Consider the following 25,609-nt stretch of genomic DNA (forward strand, 5'->3'; position numbering starts at 1 on the left):
TTCTCGTCCACACAAAATTTATTCTCTTCCGCTCTGTCTATCCCACTCACGCAACCTTACCCACACAGCCTATACTTGCAAAAAAACAACAACAAAACAACCATATACTATAACTTCAACAAAAAAAAAAACGAACAGAAGTCGTATACAAAACTACGGATTCTCCCAAATGTAATCAAAAGCAATTTTCCACACACACACTCAAAGAGAAGCAAATCGCCCCCAAAACCAGGACTGGTACACAGATGCTTTAGTCTTTGGCGGGTTCAGGAAGTTTTCCTCTTAAGAGGAAAACAACAAAAACAAAAAAAACTGACACACGGCCCAGACAAACTTCGGCGGGGTCGACCCAAGGCACAAGCCCCCGGTCAAAAGGCCAAGGTGCCAGGACTCGGCATACAATGCCAAGCAATGGACCAGGCTGCAAGTCAAAAGGCCCGGAACACAGGACACCAGTCACAGGGCAGGAAGGGGCGAAGACCCAGGACAGCAGTCACAGGGCAGGAGGGGACGAACACCCAGGACACCAGTCACAGGGCAGAAAGGGGCGAAGATCTGGGTCACCAGACGAAAGGCCCGGGACACACAGCACACAGCGAGAGCTGCCACAGGTGGCGTACACTAACGACCACCACAAAGACACGACGACGACGAAGACAGACGAAGAAACACAGAAGTGGCTCCCATGGAGAACAGCCGGTCCTCACTTCGTATGGTGCCTAGATGTCGGGGTAGCTACCCCACCAACAACAGGAACGACCCGTACACTACGGCAGTCGGGCTGCAAAAGCCCCGAATATTGTTGCTGCCCAACAATATTTCATATTCGCTCAGGTGAGCGAGTAATATGCATGCACGTGGTTCGTGCGCAAATCAAGACTTCTACCCGAACTGAAGGATGGGAGAAGGAGGGAAAGTGAAAGAAGAGGGGGGAGAAAAACGAAGACGGGCCACACGCCCTAACTGTCGTCACAAGTTGTGACAGAGAGAGAGCACAGTAGCACAGAATAAGATAACTATTAAAAAAAAAACACACAAAAAAAACAACAAGCAATGACTTCAGCAATACCGACATTAAAGCACCGCCACGGTCACCACACGTGTGTGGCTCAGGAAAACAATGGCAACATCAGCAGCAGTCCCTGTAGATTGTAACACTTACCCCCCCCCCTTCTCCACCCTGCTGCTTTTCCCATATCCTTAAACAACAACAAGAAGGAAATAAAACAATTAACGAACCAACCAACAACAAAGTAACAGAACACCCTAGGCTCATTCAGCATCAGACAAGTACACGTTCCCACACCAACAAAACTCAGACTCTATCTCATCACAAGATCCAGCGCTAAAAAATACCATTATTATTATTTATTATTATTATTACTTCCCTCCCTCCTTCACCCACCCGTCCACCACACACACACTGCTCCAATACAGACCCCCCTCCCCTCCCACTTACCCCCCTCTCCACAGCACAGTCAACGTACTTGTTCTACCCCCTCTCTCCTCCCCCCCAGCACAGACAACGCACTTGTTCTACACCCTCCCTCCAGCACAGACAACACACCTGTTCTATCCCACTCCCACCTCTCCCCAGCACAGACAACGTACTTGTTCTACCCCCTCTCTCCTCCCCTCAGCACAGACAACGCACTTGTTCTACCCCCTCCCTCCAGCACAGACAACACACCTGTTCTATCCCACTCCCACCTCTCCCCAGCACAGATCACGCACTTGTACTACCCACTCTCTCCTCCCCCCACCACAGACAACGCACTTGTTCTACCCCCTCCCCCCAGCACAGACAACGCAATTGTTCTACCCTCCCTCCCTCGCCTCAGCACAGACAACGCACTTGTTCTACCCTCCCCCCCCTCCCCCCAGCACAGACAATGCACTTATTCTACCCTCCTCCCCCAGCACAAACAATGCACTTATTCTACCCTCCCTCCCCCAGCACAGACAACGCACTTCTCTACCCCCCTTCTCCCAGTACAGACAACGCACTTGTTTTACCCCCCTTCCCCCAGTACAGACAACGCACTTGTTCTACCCCCTTCCCCCAGTACAGACATATACTTGTTCTACCCCCTTCACCCCTGTCCCCAGCACAGACAATGCACTTATTCTACTCCCCTTCCCCCAGTACAGACAACGCACTTGTTCTACCCCCCTTCCCCCAGTACAGACATACACTTGTTCTGCCCCCTTCACCCCTGTCCCCAGCACAGACAACGCACTTGTTCTACCCCCTCCCCCCAATACAGACAACGCACTTGTTCTATCTTCCTCCCCCCTCCCCCCCAGAACACACAACGCACTTGTTCTACCCCCCTCCTCCCAGTACAGACAACGCACTTGTTCTATCTTCCTCCCCCCTCCCCCCAGAACACACAAGTCACTTGTTCTACCCCCTCCCCTCAGCACAGACAACGCACTCGTTCTATCACCCTCCCCCCCACCACAGACAAGGCACTTGCAATACCCCCTACTCCAGCACAGACAACGCACTTGTTCTACCCCCTAACCCCCCAGCACAGATAACGCACTTGTTCTATCCCCTCCCCCCTCCCTCCAGCACAGACACCACACTTGTTCTACCCCCCTCCTCTCCCCCAGCACAGATCACGCACTTGTTCTACCCCCTCCCCCCTCCCCAGCACAGACAACGCACTTGTTCTACCCCCTCCCCCCTCCCCAGCACAGACAACGCACTTGTTCTACCCCCCTTCACCCCTCTCCCCAGCACAGACAACCCATTTGTTCTACCCCCCTCCACCCTCCCCAGCACAGACAACGCACTTGTTCTACCCCCCTTCACCCCCCCTCCCCCTTTTCCCCAGCACAGACAACGCACTTGTTCTTCCGGATGTCCGACAGCCCGTTTTTGCCGTAGCCCAGCCTCTCCCCGGGGTTGTCCCTGCACAGCTTTTTGATCAGCAGGGTGGCGGACCGACTCACTTTCTTGGGGAACTCTACCACGTCGATACCCTGTGACAGAGAGAGAGAGAGAGAGAGAGAGAGAGAGAGAGAGAGAGAGAGAGAGAGAGAGAGAGAGAGAGAGAGAGAGAGAACTCAGAACCTTTTTTTTATTTAAGGATTACGGTTTTGGGCATGGCCCATTCTTCCAACCTGTCCTTGCTGATCTGCATCAGTTACAATAATACCACACATATATTTAATGAAAAGGGGAGAAAGAGAGAGAGTGAGTGAGTGAGAGAGAGACAGAGAGAGACAGAGACAAACAGAGACAGACACAGAGACAGAGAGAACATGTATGTATAATGTGATATGCAAGGAGAAAAGAATAAAACCAATACAGACAGACAGAAAGAAAGACAAGGGGGAGAAGCAGAGGAGGGGTGAGTGCACCAGTTGGACAGACTGATTTTCGTGTGGAAATTGAGGTAGGTACTGGATGTGAGAACAAGGGAAGGAACAACAAAACAAAAAGCCAGGAGCAACCAGCACGCACCTTGAGGATGATGTTGTAGGTCTTCATGGGGTCTGGTCCCGTGAAGGGCGGGCTGCCCGTCAGCAGTTCGAACATGAGGATGCCCATGGACCAGTAGTCAGCCGAGTGGTCGTGGCCCTTGTTCAGGATGATCTCGGGGGCCACGTACTCAGGGGTCCCGCAGAACGTCCAGGTCTTCTTCCCTACCCCGATCTTCTTGGCGAACCCGAAGTCCACCTGAAATAAAGGGGGGAAGGGGGAGGGGGGGGGGGGGGAGCAAGATCAAGATCAGTATTGAATTCTCCTGTCACCTGCATCAAAGGTTTGCTCTAGACTGCTGGCGCTAGGACTGCGGCAGACGAGTCTGGATATGGCTGTGTATGATGTTAACAATAACAATGATAGAATAATACTAATAATAACAATGATTATAGTAATATAACAATAATAACAATGCTAATAAAAAACAACAACCTCAGACACACAGAGACACAGACATACAGACACACAGACACACAAACACACAAACACACACATCCCCTCCCCCCCCCCCCCCGCCACACACACATGTGTGTGGGGACTGGCTGAGCGGTGTGGTGGTGATGTCAAGAGAACGGTGCAGAAGAGGGGACAGCACAACGCAGTCACACCCTACTGGGCTCGGAGGACCAGCAAACAGATACACAGACCTTGACTCATCAAGGCAAAGTCATGTAGCAGACATGTAACACAATGTGTAGTCATTGCTATAACAATCACAGCACACAATGCGTGGTTTTTCCAACTGCAACAAGCATAACATATAACGAGTGGTGATTCGAAAATGAACTGTATATAAGATGTCATAAATAGCAGTTACCTTTTATGGATCAAATCTCGTTACACAAACACCAGATTCAGCACTGTACCTGACCAGTGTAGCACTCACGACAACCAGCACAAATCACAATAAGGATGGTTACAACTACAACCAGCACAAATCACAATAAGGATGGTTACAACTACAACCAGCGCACAACACAATGAAGGGTGGTTACAACTACAACCAGCACAAATCACAATGAAGGGTGGTTACAACTACAACCAGCGCACAACACAATGAAGGGTGGTTACAACTACAACCATCACAAATCACAATGAAGGATGGTTACAACTACAACCAGCACAAATCACAATGAAGGATGGTTACAACTACAACCATCACAAATCACAATGAAGGGTGGTTACAACTACAACCATCACAAATCACAATGAAGGATGGTTACAACTACAACCAGCATAAATCACAATGAAGGGTGGTTACAACTACAACCATCACAAATCACAATGAAGGATGGTTACAACTACAACCAGCACAAATCACAATGAAGGGTGGTTACAACTACAACCATCACAAATCACAATGAAGGATGGTTACAACTACAACCAGCACAAATCACAACGAAGGGTGGTTACAACTACAAGCACAAATCACAATGAAGGATGGTTACAACTACAACCAGCACAAAACACAATGAAGGATGGTTACAACTACAACCATCACAAATCACAATGAAGGATGGTTGCATTTTGGTGGATGTGATAAGGGAAGGGGATGGGGAAGGGGGTAAGGGGAGGGGAGGGAAGGGGATAAGGGAAGGGGAAGGGGATGGGGAAGGGAAGGGAAGTGGATAAGGAGGGATAAGGGGAGGGGATAAGGGAAGGGGATAAGGGAAGGGGATGGGGAAGGGGATGGGGAGGGAAGTGGATAAGGAGGGATAAGGAGAGGGGATAAGGAGGGATAAGAGGCGGGGATAAGGGAAGGGGATGGGGCAGGGGATAAGGGGGGAATGGGGGAGGGGGTAAGAGAAGAGGGGATAAGGGAAGGGTGTAAGGGAAGGAGATGGGGGATGGTGTAATGGAGGGACATAAGATGGGACAGAGGATTAAAGAAGGGATTTAAAAACAAAAAGTAACGTGACGGAAATGGTGGCGGTGAGTGAAGTAAGCGGGCTATAACCCCTCACCCCTCCACCCCCCCGACCTCAAAACAAACAACAACAACAACAAAACCCAAACCAAAGACAACAAAAACGGAGAAAAGATCGTCCAGAGGAAGACATATTTCTTTTCTTGTATCTTTTTTTTCTTGCTGTGGTTCTCACGATCTGTGCACATTCTCTATGTGGTTTAATAGACAGACTGACAACTCTATGGAGTTGTAAACCTCCAACTTTTGTTCCACCCAAATTTCTTGCCCTCAGACTCAAAGGACCAACATAATGCGTGTAGAGCTACAGTGTTGATCACTCACAGTGGCAATGTTGATCACTCACATCACTCACAGTGACAATGTTGATCACTCACGGTGACATTGCTGATCACTCACGGTGACAATGTTGACCACTCACAGTGACAATGTTGATCACTCACAATGGTGATCACTCACGGTGACAGTATTGATCACCCACAGTGACAGTGTTGATCACTCACAGTGCTGATCACTGACAGTGTTGATCACCCACAGTGACAGTGCTGATCACTCACAGTGACAGTGTTGATCACTCACAGTGCTGATCACTCACAGTGACAGTGTTGATCACTCACAGTGCTGATCACCCACAGTGACAATGTTGATCACCCACAGTGTTGATCACTCACAGTGACAGTGTTGATCACTCACAGTGACAATGTTGATCACTCATAGTGTTGATCACTCACAGTGACAGTGTTAATCACTCACAGTAACAGTGTTGATCACCCACAGTGACAGTGTTGATCACTCACAGTGTTGATCACTCACAGTGACAATGTTGATCACTCACAGTGTTGATCACTCACAGTGACAATGTTGATCACTCACAGTGTTGATCACTCACAGTGACAATGTTGATCACTCACAGTGTTGATCAATCACAGAGACAATGTCGATCACTCACAGTGTTGATCACTCTCAGTGTTGATCACTCACAGTGACAATTTTGATCACTCTCAGTGTTGATCACTCACAGTGACAATGTTGATCACTCACAGTGTTGATCACTTACAGTGTTGATCACTCACAGTGACAGTGTTGATCACTCACAGTGTTGATCAGTCACAGTGACAGTGTTGATCACTCACAGTGTTGATCACTCACAGTGACAGTGTTGATCACTCACAGTGTTGATCAGTCACAGTGACAGTGTTGATCACTCACAGTGTTGATCACTCAGTGTTGATCACTCACAGTGACAATGTTGACCACTCTCGGGGGTGATCACTCACAGTGACAATGTTGATCACTCACATAGTTGATCACCCACAGTGACACTGTTGATCACTCACAGTGACAATTGTGATCACTCACAGTGTTGATCACTCACAGTGACAGTGTTGATCACTCACTGTGTTGATCACTCACGGTGACAGTATTGATCACTCACAGTGACAATGTCGATCACTCACAGTGTTGATCACTCACAGTGACAGTGTTGATCGCTGACAATGACAATGTTGATCACTCACAGTGACAGTGTTGATCACTCACAGTGACAATGTCGATCACTCACAGTGTTGATCATTCAAAGTGTTGATCACTCACAGTAACAATGTCGATCACTCACAGTGTTGATCATTCAAAGTGTTGATCACTCACAGTGACAATGTTGATCACTCACAGTGCTGATCATTCACAGTGACAGTGTTGATCACTCACAGTGTTGATCACTCACAGTGACAATGTCGATCACTCACAGTGTCGATCACTCACAGTGTTGATCACTCACAGTGACAATGTCGATCACTCAGTGTCGATCACTCACAGTGTTGATCACTCACAGTGACAATATTGATCATTCACAGTGTTGATCACTAACAGTGACAATGTCGATCACTCGCAGTGTTGATCACTCACAGTGACAATGCTGATCACTTACAGTGGTGATCACTCTCAGTGTTGATCACATGGAGGCCTACCAGTTTGACGTGACAGGAACACTGAGGGACGCCTACCAGTTTGATGTGACAGTAACACTGAGGGAGGCCTACCAGTTTGACGTGACAGTAACACTGAGGGAGGCCTACCAGTTTGACGTGACAGTAACACTGAGGGAGGCCTACCAGTTTGACGTGACAGTAACACTGAGGGAGGCCTACCAGTTTGACGTGACAGTAACACTGAGGGAGGCCTACCAGTTTGACGTGACAGGAACAATGAGGGAGGCCTACCAGTTTGACGTGACAGGAACACTGAGGGAGGCCTACCAGTTTGACGTGACAGTAACACTAAGGGAGGCCTACCAGTTTGACGTGACAGTAACACTGAGGGAGGCCTACCAGTTTGACGTGACAGTAACACTGAGGGAGGCCTACCAGTTTGACGTGACAGGAACACTGAGGGAGGCCTACCAGTTTGACGTATCCCCTGGCGTCCAGCAGGAGGTTCTCGGGCTTGAGGTCCCTGTAGATGATGCCCTTGCCGTGTAGATACTGAAAGGCTTCGATCACGCTGGCCACGCAAAACCGAGCCGTCAGGTCGTCAAAGTTCCCCCTGAAGAACAGCCACGCCCAGCCATGTGATGTGAGTGTACAGAAATACCATGGGATGAAGGGAGAGAGGTGATGATAGGTGCAGTGTGATAGGCGCAGTGCGATAGGTGCAGTGTGATAGGCGCAGTGTGATAGGCGCAGTGTGATAGGTGAAGTGTGATAGGTGCAGTGTGATAGGTGCAGTGATAGGTGCAGTGTGATAGGTGAAGTGTGATATGTGCAGTGTTATAGGTGCAGTGATAGGTGCAGTGTGATAGGTGAAGTGTGATAGGTGCAGTGATAGGTGCAGTGATAGGTGCAGGTGTGATAGGTGCAGGTGTGATAGGTGCAGTGATAGGTGCAGTGTGATAGGTGAAGTGTAATAGGCGCAGCGTTATAGGTGCAGTGATAGGTGCAGTGTGATAGGTGAAGTGTGATAGGTGCGGTGTGATAGGTGAAATGTGATAGGCGCAGTGATAGGTGAAGTGTGATAGGTTCAGTGTTATAGGTGCAGTGTGATAGGTGAAGTGTGATAGGTGCAGTGATAGGTGCAGTGTGATAAGTGCAGTGTGATAGGTGCAGTGATAGGTGCAGTGATAGGTGAAGTGTGATAGGTGCGGTGTGATAGGTGCAGTGATAGGTGAAGTGTGATAGGTGAAGTGTGATAGGTGCAGTGTGGTAGGTGAAGTGATAGGTGCAGTGTGATATGTGCAGTGTGATAGGTGCAGTGATAGGTGAAGTGATAGGTGCAGTGTGATAGGTGCAGTGTGATAGGTGCAGTGATAGGTGCAGTGTGATAGGTGCAGTGTGATAGGTGCAGTGCTAGGTGAAGTGTGATAGGTGCAGTGTGATAGGTGCAGTGATAGGTGAAGTGTGATAGGTGAAGTGATAGGTGCAGTGTGATAGGTGCAGTGATAGGTGCAGTGTGATAGTGTGATAGGTCAGTGTGATAGGTGAAGTGTGATAGGTGCAGTGTGCTAGGTGAAGTGTGATAGGTGCAGTGTGATAGGTGCAGTGTTCAGCAATACCATGGTGTGTGTGTGTGTGTGTGTGTGTGTGTGTGTGTGTGTGTGTGTGTGTGTGTGTGTATACACCATGGGATATGGGATGAAGGGAGAGAGGTGACGATAGGTTCAGTGATAGGTGCAGTGTGATACACACACACACACACACACACACACACATCAAAAGCGCGGAAACAGACTTGTTCAGTCTCATAAAGTGATGTGATAAAGTGGTCTTGTATTTCTTGTCTTGTCTGTGTGTGCCTGTTGTTTTCAACATGATTCAATGTGACCCACGAAGGGAAAGAGAAAAACCAACTGTGACTGTGGTTGAGAATGTGTTCAGACAGCAATGCTGTCTTTCAACAGCCGTGTACTGCAGCCGTTCATGGCTACACACCAACCACTTACTACCATTGCATTTACCACAAATTTGAATGAAACTATAAAACTTAAAATTATGAAATCAACGTTTTCTAACCTCAAAAGAACACACACACACACACACACACACACACACACACACACACACACACGCACGCACGCACGCACGCACGCACGCACGCACACACACACACACACACACACACACACACACACACACACACTGAATTTTCTTTAACAAGTGACAGTATAAAACAAAGGACGGTGAAGACATCACAAAGTAAAATCTCAGATCTCAACGTGCACACGGTCGTTGACAACACGAAGAACTGTGTGTATCATGTGGGAGAACTTTATCGCTGACACGTTCAGGTCCATCTCATCATCTCCACGTCTTTCCAAACGATGCCCGTCACTCGTGAGCGGGTTACCGTCTTGTGTATCATCATGTTTATGCAAAAAATGGGATAGGCAGAGAGAGAGAGAGAGAGAGAGAGAGAGAGAGAGAGAGAGAGAGAGAGAGAGAGAGAGAGAGAGAGAGAGAGAGAGAGAGAGAGATGGATCTGCAGTCCTACATACCTGTCCCGAAGAATGGTCCACAGCTCACCACCAAGACAAGCCTCCATCAGCATGTACACGTATTTCCTGTCCCTGAATGTGCGGTATAATCTGTAACACACACACACACACACACACACACACACACACCACAGACACACACCACACACACACACGCAAAACACACACACACACACACACACACACACACCACACACACACACCACACACACACACGCAAAACACACACACACACACACACACACACACACACACACGTACACGTATTTCCTGTCCACAATGTGCGGTATAATCTGTAACACACATATGTACACGTATTTCATGTCCCTAATTATCCGGTATCATAGGTAACACACACATGTGTATACACGTATTTCTACGATGTTTCTTTGACAGTGAAGTGGTGTCCCTGTAGAAGCCAAGGCAGCAAAGGGTTAACAGCAACACAGCCAAGCGGTGTCCCCGTGGAAGCCAAGGCAGTAAGGGTTAACAGCAATACAGCCTCCAGGTCAGAGATACATCACACGTCGCAGGCGGAAGTTCTGTAGCCACGTGATCAAGTCGTCATCCATCAGACCCCCCCCCCCACCAAATTCCCCTCGCCACCAGCCTTCTCCCCAACTTAACTCCCTTCCTTTCCCTTCTCCTTTACTTTGTACCCCCTCCCCCAAACAGCACAGTTATCTTCCCGCCATCAGCCTTACCCCCTGAATCACCCCCCTTTCTTTTTTGTCTTCCCCGTTACAGAGCAGCTATGGATAACGGCTCCGCATCAGGGTAGGAGTGAGGAATGGAGTCTGTGCACGTCGTGTTGGGTCGTTCGGCAAATGGCGGGTTTTTTCCCACGCCACCACAAATCAGGTCAAGCATGGGTGACAAAGAAGAAGAAGAAGAAGAAGAAGAAGAGAAGAAGAAGAAGTTTAAAGGAAAGCAAGGTGTCCTGTTCTCTAAACGATGTGGTCACTGGTTTAAACGGCAATGAGTTGTCCTATTGTCTGAACGATGTGGTCACTGGTTTACACGGCAATGAGTTGTCCTATTGTCTGAACGATGTGGTCACTGGCTTAAAGGGCAGGAAGTTGTCCTATTGTCTGAACGATGTGGTCACTGGTTTACACGGCAATGAGTTGTCCTATTGTCTGAACGATGTGGTCACTGGCTTAAAGGGCAGCAAGTTGTCCTATTGTCTGAACGATGTGGTCACTGGTTTAAAGGGCAGTGAGTTGTCCTATTGTCTGAACGATGTGGTCACTGGTTTAAAGGGCAGTGAGTTGTCCTATTGTCTGAACGATGTGGTCACTGGTTTAAAGGGCAGTGAGTTGTCCTATTGTCTGAACGATGTGGTCACTGGTTTAAAGGGCATCGAGTTGTCCTATTGTTTGAACGATGTGGTCACTGGCTTAAAGGGCAGCAAGTTGTCCTATTGTCTGAACGATGTGGTCACTGGTTTAAACGGCAATGAGTTGTCCTATTGTCTGAACGATGTGGTCATTGGCTTAAAGGGCAGCAAGTTGTCCTATTGTCTGAACGATGTGGTCACTGGTTTAAAGGGCAATGAGTTGTCCTATTGTCTGAACGATGTGGTCACTGGTTTAAAGGGCATCGAGTTGTCCTATTGTCTGAACGATGTGGTCACTGGCTTAAAGGGCAGCAAGTTGTCCTATTATCTGAACGATGTGGTCACTGGTTTAAACGGCAGTGAGTTGTTCTATTGTCTGAACGATGTGGTCACTGGTTTAAAGGGCATCGAGTTGTCCTATTGTCTGAACGATGTGGTCACTGGTTTAAAGGGCAGCAAGTTGTCCTATTGTCTGAACGATGTGGTCACTGGTTTAAAGGGCAGCAAGTTGTCCTACTGTCTATCGCTCCACCCCCACACCCTCTCCTTCCTCCACCCTCTTGCTCCCTGATTCTCCTAGCTGCGGAACATTGGTATCTTACACACCTCTCACCCAAACCATACAGCCACACCCACCCACACAGTAGACCTTCACCATTGAATCTCAGTTCATGCCTCCTAGCTTGGACTGCATGACGTTATCTTCTGCTGCAGCTTCTGCACAAACTGCTTTCTCTGTCTTGAGCGGTGGAGTTACCACCTCCTGGCTGACTTTTAAGTTCAAGTTGTTGAGGACTATGGTCTTGGAAATATGCTGGGTGTGTTCGTACTGTCTAACAGGCAGACACAGCGCAGGCTGGGTGTGTGGACCTCTACAGTTCCAATCTTACAGATCCTCAGGATCAAAGTTGGCCATATTAAAAGTAAACTCTCGGATTTCAGGTCCCTAGCTTTACACACAGATTCCTTTCAACCTCGGTGGAACAGAGGGCGTTTTACCCAGACTGATGTATCGCCAGAGTCATTCCCCTTCCCACTCTGGCACCACCAATTCCCTGCCGCTTTCCCATGTTGACTGATGACCACAGAGACGCGAAACGACGTGTTTGCACAATACTGACAAGACGTGAAGCGACGTGTTCGCCCAATGCTGACAATACGTGAAACGTGAAGCGACATGTTTGCACAATGCTAACAAGACGTAAACAACGTGTTTGCACAATGCTGCCAAACGTGAAGCGACGTGTTCGCACAATGCTAACAAGACGTGAAGCGACGTGTTTGCACAGTGCTGACAAGACGTGAAGCGACGTGTTTGCACAATGCTGACAAGACGTGAAGCGACGTGTTTGCACAATGCTGACAAGACGTGAAGCGACATGTCTGCATAGTGCTGAGAAAACGTGAAGCGACGTGTTTGCACAGTGCTGACAAGGCGTGGAGCGACATGCTTGCATAGTGCTGACAAGACGTGAAATGACGCGTTTGCACAATACTGACAAGACGTGAAGCGACGTGTTTGCTTAATGCTAACAAGACGTGAAGCGACGTGTTTGCACAATGCTGACAAGACGTGAAGCGACATGTTTGCACAGTGCTGACAAGACGTGAAGCGACGTGTTTGCACAATGCTGGCAAGACGTGAAGCGACGTGTTTGCTAATGCTGACAAGACGTGAAATGACGTGTTTGTACTGCTGACAAGACGTGAAGCGACGTGTTTGCAATGCTGACAAGATATGAAGCGACGTGTTTGCAATGTTGACAAGACGTGAAGCGACGTGTTTGCACACTTTATTTGTTCAGGTGATTCATCGCAAAACGGCCTTGTTTTTTAAGGTCGTGTTTTATATTTAAGACTGGCTCTTGAGTTCGTCGTGTTTCATTGTTCTAAGGACTTGAGATCATCGCAGAACTTGAGATTTTCAAAGAGAAAAATCACTTGCAAACTAATTTGTCGACAAGCTGGTTTTCCTTTTAGCTTGACACCTTGATGTCAAGAGCGGCACGAGAGGCATCCCATTGTCCCACGCCAGAGTTCTGAGCTGGCTTCGGTTTGAAGCAGTCCTTTTGACACCCCCCCACCCCCCAGTTACATTCTTCTGTTTCAGCTCGTCTCTGCAAAAAAGCAACTGAAGATCAATTGTAACTGCTACAACTTCTATTGTGAGGCTAGAGGGTCAGTTTAAAATTTGTCAGCAAAAGTCAGTTATTGAAAGGGCTTTTGTTGTCTTCTTCCACAGCGAAAGCGCACAGAAGTAGACCTGGACGTACGACAGTATCCATATCGTTGGGCAAGAAAAAGGATCAAACAAATCAGAAAAAAATGGCGTAATGTGATCAGTTCAGTTCTGTGATGTGATAGATAGTGTAGCATTAGTTTCAGTTTGAGTTTCATGGGTGTGTCAAAGCGTGCTGACTGATCCATATACGCTCCACTGCATCTGCTTCAAAAGAAAGGAGCAGATGCCTGACCTTTGCGAAGTCTAACTGGTCAGGCCTTCAGGGTGCAAGGAAAAAAGTTGGCAGAGTTACGGTCAGTTGGGTCCATGACCACAAACACCCCGACTGGAGTTAGGTATTATGCTTCAAGAAGAAGAAGAAAATGGTGATGATGATTATAAGGAGTAGGAGGAGGAGGAAGAGGAGGAGGAGGAAGAGGAGGAGGAGGAGGTAAAGAAGTATTTCCAGCAGAAGAGAACTAGTGCAGAAGCCAGCGATCAGGATGACAGCCGTCTCCACACAAGGCGGTCACACCTCTCTCTGTTTCTTGTCAACCTCCACATTACGACGCCGTCCTAGCGAATATGCAAACTATTATACTTTATCAAGCGCGTGCGTGCGCGTGCACGCACACACAGACGTGCGCCCTTGCACGCACTTCCACCACAAACTCGCATGCACACACGCACATGCGTGAGCACAAACAAACCAGTTTAGGACCGACAGACAAATAGAAATATTTACACACACACACACACACACACACACACACACACACGCACACATTTTTCTCACATAGACCTCCACCTTTTCCACCACCGACCTTCAACCACCACCACCTCGAACAAGCACAGCCGCCCCTTCCCCCACCCACACAACCCACCCATCTTCTTTCATCAGGCTTTCCATCCGCTGTGTAGTGAGTTCAGCCCATGGAGTGTTGCAGCTCCTCTTGTCCCCTCACCATGTTACAGCTCCTTGTTACAGCTCCCCTTGTCCCCACACCATGTTACAGCTCCACTTGTCCCCACACCATGTTACAGCTCCTTGTTACAGCTCCCCTTGTCCCCACACCATGTTACAGCTCCACTTGTCCCCACACCATGTTACAGCTCCCTTGTTCCCACACCATGTTACAGCTCCCCTTGTCCCCACACCATGTTACAGCTCCCTTGTCCCACACCATGTTACAGCTCCCTTGTTCCCACACCATGTTACAGCTCCATGTTACAGCTCCCCTTGTCCCCACACCATGTTACAGCTCCCTTGTCCCACACCATGTTACAGCTCCCCCTGTCCCCACACCACGTTACAGCTCCCTTAGTCACCTCTGTTACAGCTCCCCTTGTCCCCACACCATGTTACAGCTCCCCCTGTCCCCACACCATGTTACAGCTCCTTGTTACAGCTCCCCTTGTCCCCACACCATGTTACAGCTCCATTTGTCCCCACACCATGTTACAGCTCCCTTGTTCCCACACCATGTTACAGCTCCTTGTTACAGCTCCCCTTGTCCCCACACCATGTTACAGCTCCCTTGTCGCACACCATGTTACAGCTCCTTGTTACAGCTCCCCTTGTCCCACACCATGTTACAGCTCCCCCTGTCCCCACACCACGTTACAGCTCCCTTAGTCACCTCTGTTACAGCTCCCCTTGTCCCCACACCATGTTACAGCTCCCTTGTCCCACACCATGTTACAGCTCCTTGTTACAGCTCCCCTTGTCCCACACCATGTTACAGCTCCTTGTTACAGCTCCCCTTGTCCCCACACCATGTTACAGCTCCCCTTGTGACCACTGTTACAGCTCCCCTTGTGACCACTGTTACAGCTCCCCCTGTCACCACACCATGTTACAGCTCCCCCTGTCCCCACACCATGTTACAGCTCCCCTGTCGCCACTGTTACAGCTCCCCCTGTCCCCGCACTTTGCTGCCGAGCGCTGGCGTGGCCCAGCTGACAGCTTTATGGACACCTCTCACCCTGTGTGCGCGCCATCCGCCATCATGGCACAAGGTCACTGACTCTCTGGAGGGTCTGACGAGGGCGCTTCCGTCCATCAGTATAAAGGCCCCCACATCCCCTTCCCCCACCTTCCCCCCCCCCCCCACTCTCCCCTGTTGGCTCCCGTATCCACGTCGTTCTGTGTCAGCCTCCACTTCCCTCCCTGTTCCAGTTTCAAGGAGCCGTCAAAGCGTGTGGACAGATCCAAATACCCCACATCACATCCGCTGAAAAACTGAATGGGGTGGAGTGAGGAGTGGGGGCAGCAGAGGTCTGATCAACGATACACCCAACGCACTGGTCAGGCCTTGAGAGCCCAGCAAACACTGGGAAGACGTGTAGCATATTAAAGTGATTAAAGAAGTAGGTGAACAACTGAATGGGGAGTAACATTGAACCTTCCCTGGTTCCAATGTCTTCCCCAGCTGAATCTCATTCTCCCCAATGGTTTCCATGTGACGTTTGTGACTCACTTGTGTAAACAAACTGAGTCTACGTTATAACCCCGTGTGTATTATTGTTATTATTATTATTATTCATTATTATTATAGTTGTCTGAGTGTCTGTCTGTCTGTCTTTGTGTGTGTGTCCCTGGTAAACATTAATAAATTTATTTTCTCTGGAAACATTTGTCTGCCAATACCAAATACAGAAGGAAGACAGTGGGAAAAAATCTTCACAGTCATACCATTAAGTTGATTAACACATACATAGATTGTAAGTCTTCCGGATTAAGCTGTATTTTCGGATCATGGACGGTTTGTTTCCTTGATGCTCCGGATCCAGAAAACCCCAGTTGCCGGAACGTATGTTTGGGTCTGAAGACAGCATGACATGTTTTTTTCTTTTTCGCAAAAATAATATGACTTTACGGTGTTATCACCCCGAATATAGTAATCAAATGATTGCGCTTAAAACATAAGCTTACATACTAATTTTGGTTCCTTGTTGGCAGATGCACTTTAGCACAGTGAGCAGGTCTGCTTGCTTTCGACTCGAATATGCATTGCTCGAATCCATTAAGACACCTTTTTTCTACCCCATGCTTAATAATATCTAATAAAGAACACAGTTTCAACAATCTCTAGTATCATTTCTCATGATTCCTTTACCCGATAAAGCGCACATCACAAGTGAGTTACAAAGGCTTTGCCTCTCTTGCTGTGGCTGTGGTTTCATTCTCTTCGTTTCTTCGTCGGTCCCTCTCAGTCAGCTCAGTGTTAATCCATCACCAAGTCCTTCAGGCAGCTGTCTTCTTTATTCATAGATAATTAGTTCACAAATGATTTTCTCTTAGTGGAGACTACAAAGTATTGTGTGTTCAATTATCTTCCTGTTTGTCCTTCACTATGTGATTTCATGTCAATCCCAGCAGGTCTGGTGTGACATCTCCCTCCATCCCACTCCCATTCTTCCTTCATATAGTTCACCCGTTCAGATTCACCTGTCCTTTGTGGTGTTACCGGTTCAGATTCACCTGTCCTGTGATGTCACGTGTCATGTCTGGTGTTACCCGTTCAGATTCACATGTCCTGTGTGGTGTTACCGGTCTAGATTCACCTGTCCTGTGTGGTGTTACCGGTTCAGATTCACCTGTCCTGTGATGTTACGTGTCCTGTCTGGAGTTACCGGTTCAGATTCACCTGTCCTGTGATGTCACCTGTCGTGTGTAGAGTCACCTGTCCTATGTAGTCACCTGTCCTGTGTGGTGTCACCTGTCCTGTGTAGTGTCACCTGTCCTATGTAGAGTCACCTGTCCTGTGTGGTGTCACCTGTGTGGTGTCACCGGTCCTGTGTGGAGTCACCTGTCCTGTGTGGAGTCATCTGTGTGGTGAAACCTGTCCTGTGTGGAGTCACCTATCCTGTGTGGTATCACCTGTGTGGTGTCACCGGTCCTGTGTGGTGTAACCTGTCCTGTGTGGAGTCACCTGTCCTGTGTGGAGTCACCTGTCCTGCCTGGAGTCACCTGTGTGGTGTAACCTGTCCTGTGTGGTGTCACCTGTTCTGTGTGGTGTCACCGTTCCTGTGTGGAGTCATCTGTTCTGTATGGTGTCATCTGTGTGGAGTCATCTGTCCTGTCCTGTGTGGTGTCACCTGTCCTGTGTGGAGTCACCTGTGTGGAGTTATCTGTCCTGTCCTGTGTGGAGTCATCTGTCCTGTGTGGAGTCACCTGTCCTGTCCTGTGTGGAGTCATCTGTCCTGTCCTGTGTGGAGTCACCTGTCCTGTGTGGAGTCACCTGTGTGGAGTCATCTGTCCTGTGTGGAGTCACCTGTGTGGAGTCATCTGTCCTGTGTGGAGTCACATGTCCTGTGTGGAGTCATCTGTGTGGAGTCATCTGTCCTGTGTGGAGTCATCTGTCCTGGGTGGAGTCACCTGTCCTGTGATGCCACCTGTCCTGTGTGGTGTCACCTGTCCTGTGTGGAGTCACCTGTGTGGAGTCACCTGTCCTGTGTGGATTCACCTGTGTGGTGTCACCTGTCCTGTGTGGTGTCACCTGTCCTGTGTGCAGTCACCTGGAGTCATGGAGTCACCAGTCACCTGTCCTGTGTGGTGTCATGGAATCACCTGTCCTGTGTGGAGTCATGGAGTCACCTGTCCTGTGTGGAGTCATGGAGTCACCAGTCACCTGTTCTGTGTGGAATCATGGAATCACCTGTCCTGTGTTGTTTCACATGTCCTGTGTGGTGTCACCTGTCCTGTGTGGAGTCATGGAATCACCTGTCCTGTGTTGTTTCACATGTCCTGTGTGGTGTCACCTGTCCTGTGTGGAGTCATGGAATCACCTGTCCTGTGTTGTTTCACATGTCCTGTGTAGTGTCACCTGTTCAGACACCTGGCTCAGCATCACAGTGGTCATACATGAAAAGTACATGTAAACATAATGTCCGTTGCTACGCTCTCAAACAAACAAGCTGACATGGAAAACTGAATTGTGCTTCCTGAATTACTAAAACAAATGACACGACAGAAAGAAAAAATCGCATCAAAAATAATTCTTTAAAGAAAGGAACAAAAACCGAACCCTTTCACAACAAATGAGTACACAATGCTATTTTCAATAACGTGATTTTTAGTTTTCAGTATTATTTTTGGTTACTTGTAACTGCTCAGGTTCAATAAAAATTGATATTTTTTGTGTGTATTACGTACGACCCAGCCAAGACTGACTGAAGAAACGGAAAATTCTCTCGATTCTGAGGACGCCGGCACCTCAGCGAGGGGTTGTGCGGAAATACTGCAAGAAATGTTCAAGCCTTCCCACTGAATCGCCTGAAGGCAACAATGGCATTCAGTTCTCTGACAAAGCGTGAAATTACGAAACAGTTTTGTCACATCATTGCTTTTCCAACTTCATATTCTCAATGACTTTCCTGCTGATTTCATGATTTATACAATGTATTATTCTGTTTATCCGTAACGTAATCTGATTTCTGGGTGCATATTGATTGATTGGTTGATTGAGAGTGATTGATTGACAGATTGATTCATTGATTTACATATTTTGTTCCTTCTTCTTCTCATTTGGAACACCGATTCCCCAAAACATTCCATCTTGTAGAGACAGGTTTCCCGGAACTGGTGGCAGGGTCTGAATATACATCGTGATACAGAGCACTGTGACGACATGTCTGTTGGCCATTTCCCGATAACATACATCGTGATACAGAGCACTGTGACGACATGTCTGTTGGCCATTTCCCGATAACATACATCGTGATACAGAGCACTGTGACGACATGTCTGTTGGCCATTTCCCGATAACATACATCGTGATACAGAGCACTGTGACGACATGTCTGTTGGCCATTTCCCGATAACATACATCGTGATACAGAGCACTGTGACGACATGTCTGTTGGCCATTTCCCGATAACATACATCGTGATACAGAGCACTGTGACGACATGTCTGTTGGCCATTTCCCGATAACATACATCGTGATACAGAGCACTGTGACGACATGTCTGTTGGCCATTTCCCGATAACATACATCGTGATACAGAGCACTGTGACGACATGTCTGTTGGCCATTTCCCGATAACATACATCGTGATACAGTACATAACATATATCGTGATACAGAGCACTGTGACGACATGTCTGTTGGCCATTTCTCGATAACATACATCGTGATACAGTGCATAACATATATCGTGATACAGAGCACTGTGACGACATGTCTGTTGGCCATTTCTCCATAAAATACATCGTGATACAGAGTGCTGTGACGACATGTCTGTTGGCCATTTCCCATAACAAACATCGTGGTACAGTGGATAACATACATCGTGATACAGTGCATAGCATACATCGTGATACAGAGTGCTGTGACATGTCTGTTGGCCATTTCCCATAACATACATCGTGATACAGTGCATAGCATACATCGTGATACAGAGTGCTGTGACGACATGTTGCCTGTTGATGGGACCAGTACCCCCATACACCCCTACCCCCTAACATCTTGATGCATGAAGAAACAGACAGGCAGTAAAAGATCTCTCCAGACCAGACACACAAATCAGCTTCTCCCCCTACCTCTCTCTGCCCCCCCCATTCCCCCCCACACACCCGGACAGCTTCCAACCATCTCAGTGTTTCAGTACATGGACACTTTTCTTGTTGTTTCTGCGACTGGTGTCATTTGTCTTGTTGTTGTTATCGTTTTATTGTTGTTGTTGTTGTTATCATTTAATTGTTGTTGTTCTTGTTGTTGTTATCGTTTTATTATTGTTGCTGTTGTTGTTGTTATCGTTTTATTCTTGTTGTTGTTGTTGTCGTTTTATTATTGTTGCTGTTGTTGTTGTTATCGTTTTATTCTTGTTGTTGTTGTCGTCGTTTTATTATTGTTATCGTTTTATTATTGTTGTTGTTGTTACCGTTTTATTCTTGCTGTTGTTGTCGTTGTTATCGTTTTATTGTTGTTGCGTTTGTTGTTGGATGTATTGGGACCTTTCTTGTGTCGCTGGTGTTGTGGGGAGGAGGGGTGGGGGGGGGGGTGAGCAATATTCACAGAGGAAGGGGTGGCGTGTGGTGTGGTTGATGTGCCGATATACTGAAGTACCCGTGTACTGATGTATTGATGTACCAATGAACCGATGTACTGACTTACTGATGTCTCTGTCTTTCCAATTTCTCTGTCGTTCCACTTTTCCTGTCTTTCGGCAGTCTCTGTCTTTGCTCTGTCTCTGACCTTCCACTGTCTCTGACCTTCCACTGTTCCTCTCCTTCCACTGTCTCTATCTTTCCACTGTTTCTGTCTTTCCACTGTCTCTGCCCTTCCACTGTTTCTTTCCTTCCACTGTCTCTGTCTTTCCACTGTCTCTGCCCTTCCACTGTTTCTTTCCTTCCACTGTCTCTGTCTTTCCACTGTCTCTGACCTTCCACTGTCTCCGTCTTTCCACTGTCTCTGTCTTTCCACTGTCTCTGACCTTCCACTGTTTCTTTCCTTCCACTGTCTCTGTCTTTCCACTGTCTCTGACCTTCCACTGTTTCTTTCCTTCCACTTTCTCTGTCTTTCCACTGTCTCTGACCTTCCACTGTCTCCGTCTTTCCACTGTCTCTGTCTTTCCACTGTCTCTGACCTTTCACTGTCTCTGTCTTTCCACTGTCTCTCTCCTTCCACTGTCTCTGTCTTTCCACTGTCTCTGTCTTCCAATTTCTCTGTCCTTCCACTATCTGTCTTTCCACTGTCTCTGTCCTTCCACTTTCTATGTCTTTCCACTGTCTCGTCCTTCCACTGTCTCTGTCTTTCCACTTTCCCTGTCTTTGCACTCTCATCAGATCAATGCCCACAACTGGCTAAAGTGGAAACTTCGTTGAAAATAAACTGGACAGCTGTGGCCTTGTTTTTCTTCCCCCTTTTTTTAGTGCCTGTCTCACATTGTTTCTTCAGCTTCTTTTTCTCTTTTCCATACATTCTGTATCTTTTTTTTCTTTTTTTTTGTCTGAGCTGCTCTGCCTTCACGTACCTGTTCCTTGTTTGAACAGGCTGTGAGGAGCGGGATGCTGGTCCTCAGTCCTCCAGCAAGCACAGAAACAAATGGGAAGAGACGGGTTTACACAGCGTGCACAACAAATGGGAAGAGTCTTGGGCTTTACACAGCGTGGGCAGAGTCTTGGGCTTTACACAGCGTGGGCAGAGTCTTGGGCTTTACACAGCGTGGGAAGAGTCTTGGGCTTTACACAGCGTGGGAAGAGTCTTGGGCTTTACACAGCGTGCACAACAAAATTAATGGGAGGGAAGGAGTTGTGAATGTCAGTTTTAGGGAGATGCGAGGAGGGGCGAGAGGGAGGGGGAGGGGGAGGGTTGCAGGAATTCACCAGCTTCAAAACCAGAAAGGAAACAGTGGAGTGAGGGGGTGGGGGGGAGGTCAGTTGGTGGGTTTACACACACACACACACACACGCGCGCGCGCGCCCGTGCCTGGCTAAGAGTCAATATTCACCCCCCATCCCATCATCCCATTCATCTTTTCTTTCTTTCTCTCTGTCTGTCTGTCTGTCTGTCATTGTCTCCTTCCTGTCTATCACTCCGTCATTCTCTCTCTCTTTGTCTCTCGCTCCCTCTCTCTGTCTCTCTTTCTCACTCTCTTATATCTGCCTCTGCCCATATCTCTCTCTCTCTCCCCTCTCTCTCCCAAGGGACGGGGCAGGAGCTGTTGCAACATGTGTGGCTGATGGTCCCCCCCACCCCCATTTTCCCCTCAACCACTTTCTATGTTAAAGGAGAAGGGGGAGGGAGGAGCTGTCCACACACCCCACAAGAGTGGTTCAGATCGATCACGACTCGTGCATGCACATCTGCTGCCTTCCTCATCTCCTCTTAAAATATCGGCCAGTGATGCCAACAGGAAATAGAAAAGAAGGTGACAGAGATGCTCACAGGAAACAGAAAAGAAGACAACAGAGATGCTCACAGGAAACAGAAAAGAAGGTCGCAGGTATGCTCACAGGAAACAGAAAAGAAGGTCACAGAGATGCTCACAGGGAAAAAAAAGGTCGCAGAGATGCTCACAGGAAGCAAAGGTCACAGAGATGCTCACAGGAAACAGAAAAGAAGGCAACAGAGATGCTCACAGAAAACAGAAAGGAAGGCAACGGAGATGCTCACAGGAAACAAAAAAGAAGGCAACAGAGATGCTCACAGGAAACAAAAAAGAAGAAGAGAAGGCAACAGAGATGCTCACAAGAAAAAAAGAAAAAAAAGAAGCTCACAGAGATGCTCACAGGAAACAGAAAAGAAAGTCACAGAGATGCTCACAGAAAAGAGAAAAGAAGGCAACAGAGATGCTAACAGGAAACAAAAAAGAAGGCAACAGAGATGCTCACAGGAAACAGAAAAGAAGGTCACAGAGATGCTCACAAGGAAAAAGAAAAGAAGGTCACAGAAATGCTCACAGGGAAAAAAGTAAAGGTCACAGAGATGCTCACAGGAAACAAAAAAGAAGGCAACAGAGATGCTAACAGGAAACAAAAACGAAGGCAACAGAGATGCTCACAGGAAACAGAAAAGAAGGTCACAGAAATGCTCACAAGGAAAAAGAAAAGAAGGTCACAGAGATGCTCACAGGGGAAAAAAAGAGAGTAAAGGTCACAGAGATGCTCACAGGAAACAAAAAAGAAGGCAACAGAGATGCTCGCAGGAAAGATAAAAGAAGGTCACAGATATGCTCACAGGAAAAAAAAGGTCACATAGACGCTCACAGGAAACACAAAAGAAGGCAACAGAGATGCTCACAGGAAACAGAAAAGGTCACAGAGATGCTCACAGAAAACAGAAAAGGTCACAGCGACCAGTGCTTGCACAAGAATGGCGCGGACTGTTATGTATGAATATAAGACTGCTAATTTTTGTGAAAAATAGAATTGAATCTAATCCCTCTATGAAAGTCCGTACACTGTAAGGTGGACGAAGAAGAAGAAGAAGAAGAAGAAGAAGAATGTACAAATAGGACGAACAGGATTTTCAATGAAACAAAGCGTAATCTTTTTATGGTGGCTGCAGTATGTCATTCAGGGAATGGTCATAGATTTCTTTGTCGGTAGATATGTAGACTTATTCTCCTCAATCTTTTTTTTTCTTTCTCAGAAATGGCAGTTTCTCCTTCATTCATTGCGATCCTCCTCTGGTTATTCAGAGATGGACGAAAAAAAAAAAGATTTAGGAGATGGTTAAATGGTTTTCCACCTACAAATGTAGAAATACATTCTCTTCCGTCAATGAGGATATGAACAGATTCTCCTCGATTTATCATGCAATGGGCAGACAATTCTCCTCCATTTCTTAACAAATGGCAGACTCTCTTCAATCCTTTCGAAGATGGACGGACTCTTCAATCCATTAGGCGGTGGACGGACTTTCATCAATAAAACTAGGAGACAGACAGACTCCTCAGTCCATTAGGAGATGGACAGACTCCCTTCATTCCATTAGGAGATGGACAGACTCTCTTCAATCCATTAGGAGATGGACAGACTCTCTTCAATCCATTAGGAGATGGACAGACTCTCTTTAGTTCATTAGGAGATGGACAGACTCTTTCATCCATTAGATGGACAGACTCTCTTTAGTCCATTAGATGGACAGACTCTGTTCAGTCCTTTAAGAGATGGACAGACTCTTTCATCCATTAGATGGACAGACTCTCTTTAGTCCATTAGGAGATGGACAGACTCTTTAATCCATTAGATGGACAGACTCTTTTCAGTCCATTAGGAGATGGACAGACTCTTTCATCCATTAGATGGACAGACTCTCTTTAGTCCATTAGGAGATGGACAGACTCTCTTTAGTTCATTAGGAGATGGACAGACTCTTTCATCCATTAGATGGACAGACTCTCTTTAGTCCATTAGGAGATGGACAGACTCTCTTTAGTTCATTAGGAGATGGACAGACTCTTTCATCCATTAGATGGACAGACTCTCTTTAGTCCATTAGATGGACAGACTCTGTTCAGTCCATTAGGAGATGGACAGACTCTTTCATCCATTAGATGGACACTCTCTTTTGTCCATTAGGAGATGGACAGACTCTCTTCAGTCCATTTGGAGATGGACAGACTCTCTTTAGTCCATTAGGAGATGGACAGACTCTGTTCAGTCCATTAGGAGATGGACAGACTCTTTAATCCATTAGATGGACAGACTCTTTTCAGTCCATTAGGAGATGGCACGGGAAAACAATCGTGACTACATTTTCTGAATCATTTGTTGTGGGTTGGAATTGTGATATTTTCTGAATGGTTGTTGCGGGGAAAGAAAATTATTTCATTTTCCGAATAATTTGTAAAAGTGAAGACCATGACAGCATTTTCTGAATGATTCGTAGCGAGGGGGGAAACTTCTGAATAATTTCCACAACTGAAAATTTACTGACTTAATTTCGTCAATAATTTGTAATTAGATGATATCGTGATAGTGTTTTCTGAATAATATGTTGCGGGGTTGAAATTTGTAACAATATATTTTGAATAATTCATAGGGAGCAAATAAATGTGAGTGCATATTCAGAATGATTTACAGAGAGGAAAAAAAATCATGAATGCATATTCTGAATAAATTGTGCAGGGAAAATGAAACAGCATCCATTATTTATCTGTCAGTCTACCAAACTAAATCTCTCTCTCTCTGTACCCTTGCCTGAAGAAGCTGTTTTGCAGCAAAAATTTGCTGCTTTTTAAGAAGTTTTAAGACATGAAGACATATATATATATATATATATATATATATATATATATATATATCTGTGTGTGTGTGTGTGTGTGTGTGTGTGTGTGTTTAGCAGGGGTTAAAGTGATACATTTTGTGGAATCTGTGTCGCGGAGACACCTCGTGGTTGTAGCGGGGTGGAGGGCAGATACTTCGTGGTTGCAGCGGGGTGGAGGGGAGATACCTCGTGGTTGTAGCGGGGTGGAGGGGAGATACCTCCTGGTTGTAGCGGGGTGGAGGGGAGATACCTCCTGGTTGTAGAGGGGTGGAGGGGAGGTACCTCCTGGTTGTAGAGGGGTGGAGGGGAGATACCTCGTGGTTGTAGCGGGATGGAGGGGAGATACCTCCTGGTTGTAGCGGGGTGGAGGGCAGATACCTCGTGGTTGCAGCGGGGTGGAGGGGAGATACCTCCTGGTTG

General features: G+C 47.2%; 1 protein-coding gene across 2 annotated transcripts in view; it reads right to left on the minus strand.

The window, feature by feature from the left end:
* Window positions 1–25,609, minus strand: part of LOC143291680 (cGMP-dependent protein kinase 1-like) — a 207,260-nt gene that overhangs the window by 11,356 nt on the left and 170,295 nt on the right. For both annotated transcript variants that reach the window (XM_076601703.1, XM_076601695.1), the window contains 4 exons: window positions 9,910–9,999; window positions 7,823–7,964; window positions 3,476–3,691; window positions 2,858–2,991 (listed from right to left, as the gene is read on the minus strand). In XM_076601703.1, coding sequence (XP_076457818.1) covers window positions 2,858–2,991; window positions 3,476–3,691; window positions 7,823–7,964; window positions 9,910–9,999 — 582 coding nt within the window. The remainder of the gene's footprint in view (window positions 1–2,857; window positions 2,992–3,475; window positions 3,692–7,822; window positions 7,965–9,909; window positions 10,000–25,609) is intronic.

This window comes from Babylonia areolata, chromosome 1, assembly GCF_041734735.1.
Source record: "Babylonia areolata isolate BAREFJ2019XMU chromosome 1, ASM4173473v1, whole genome shotgun sequence".
Classification (NCBI taxonomy): Eukaryota; Metazoa; Mollusca; class Gastropoda; order Neogastropoda; family Buccinidae; genus Babylonia; species Babylonia areolata.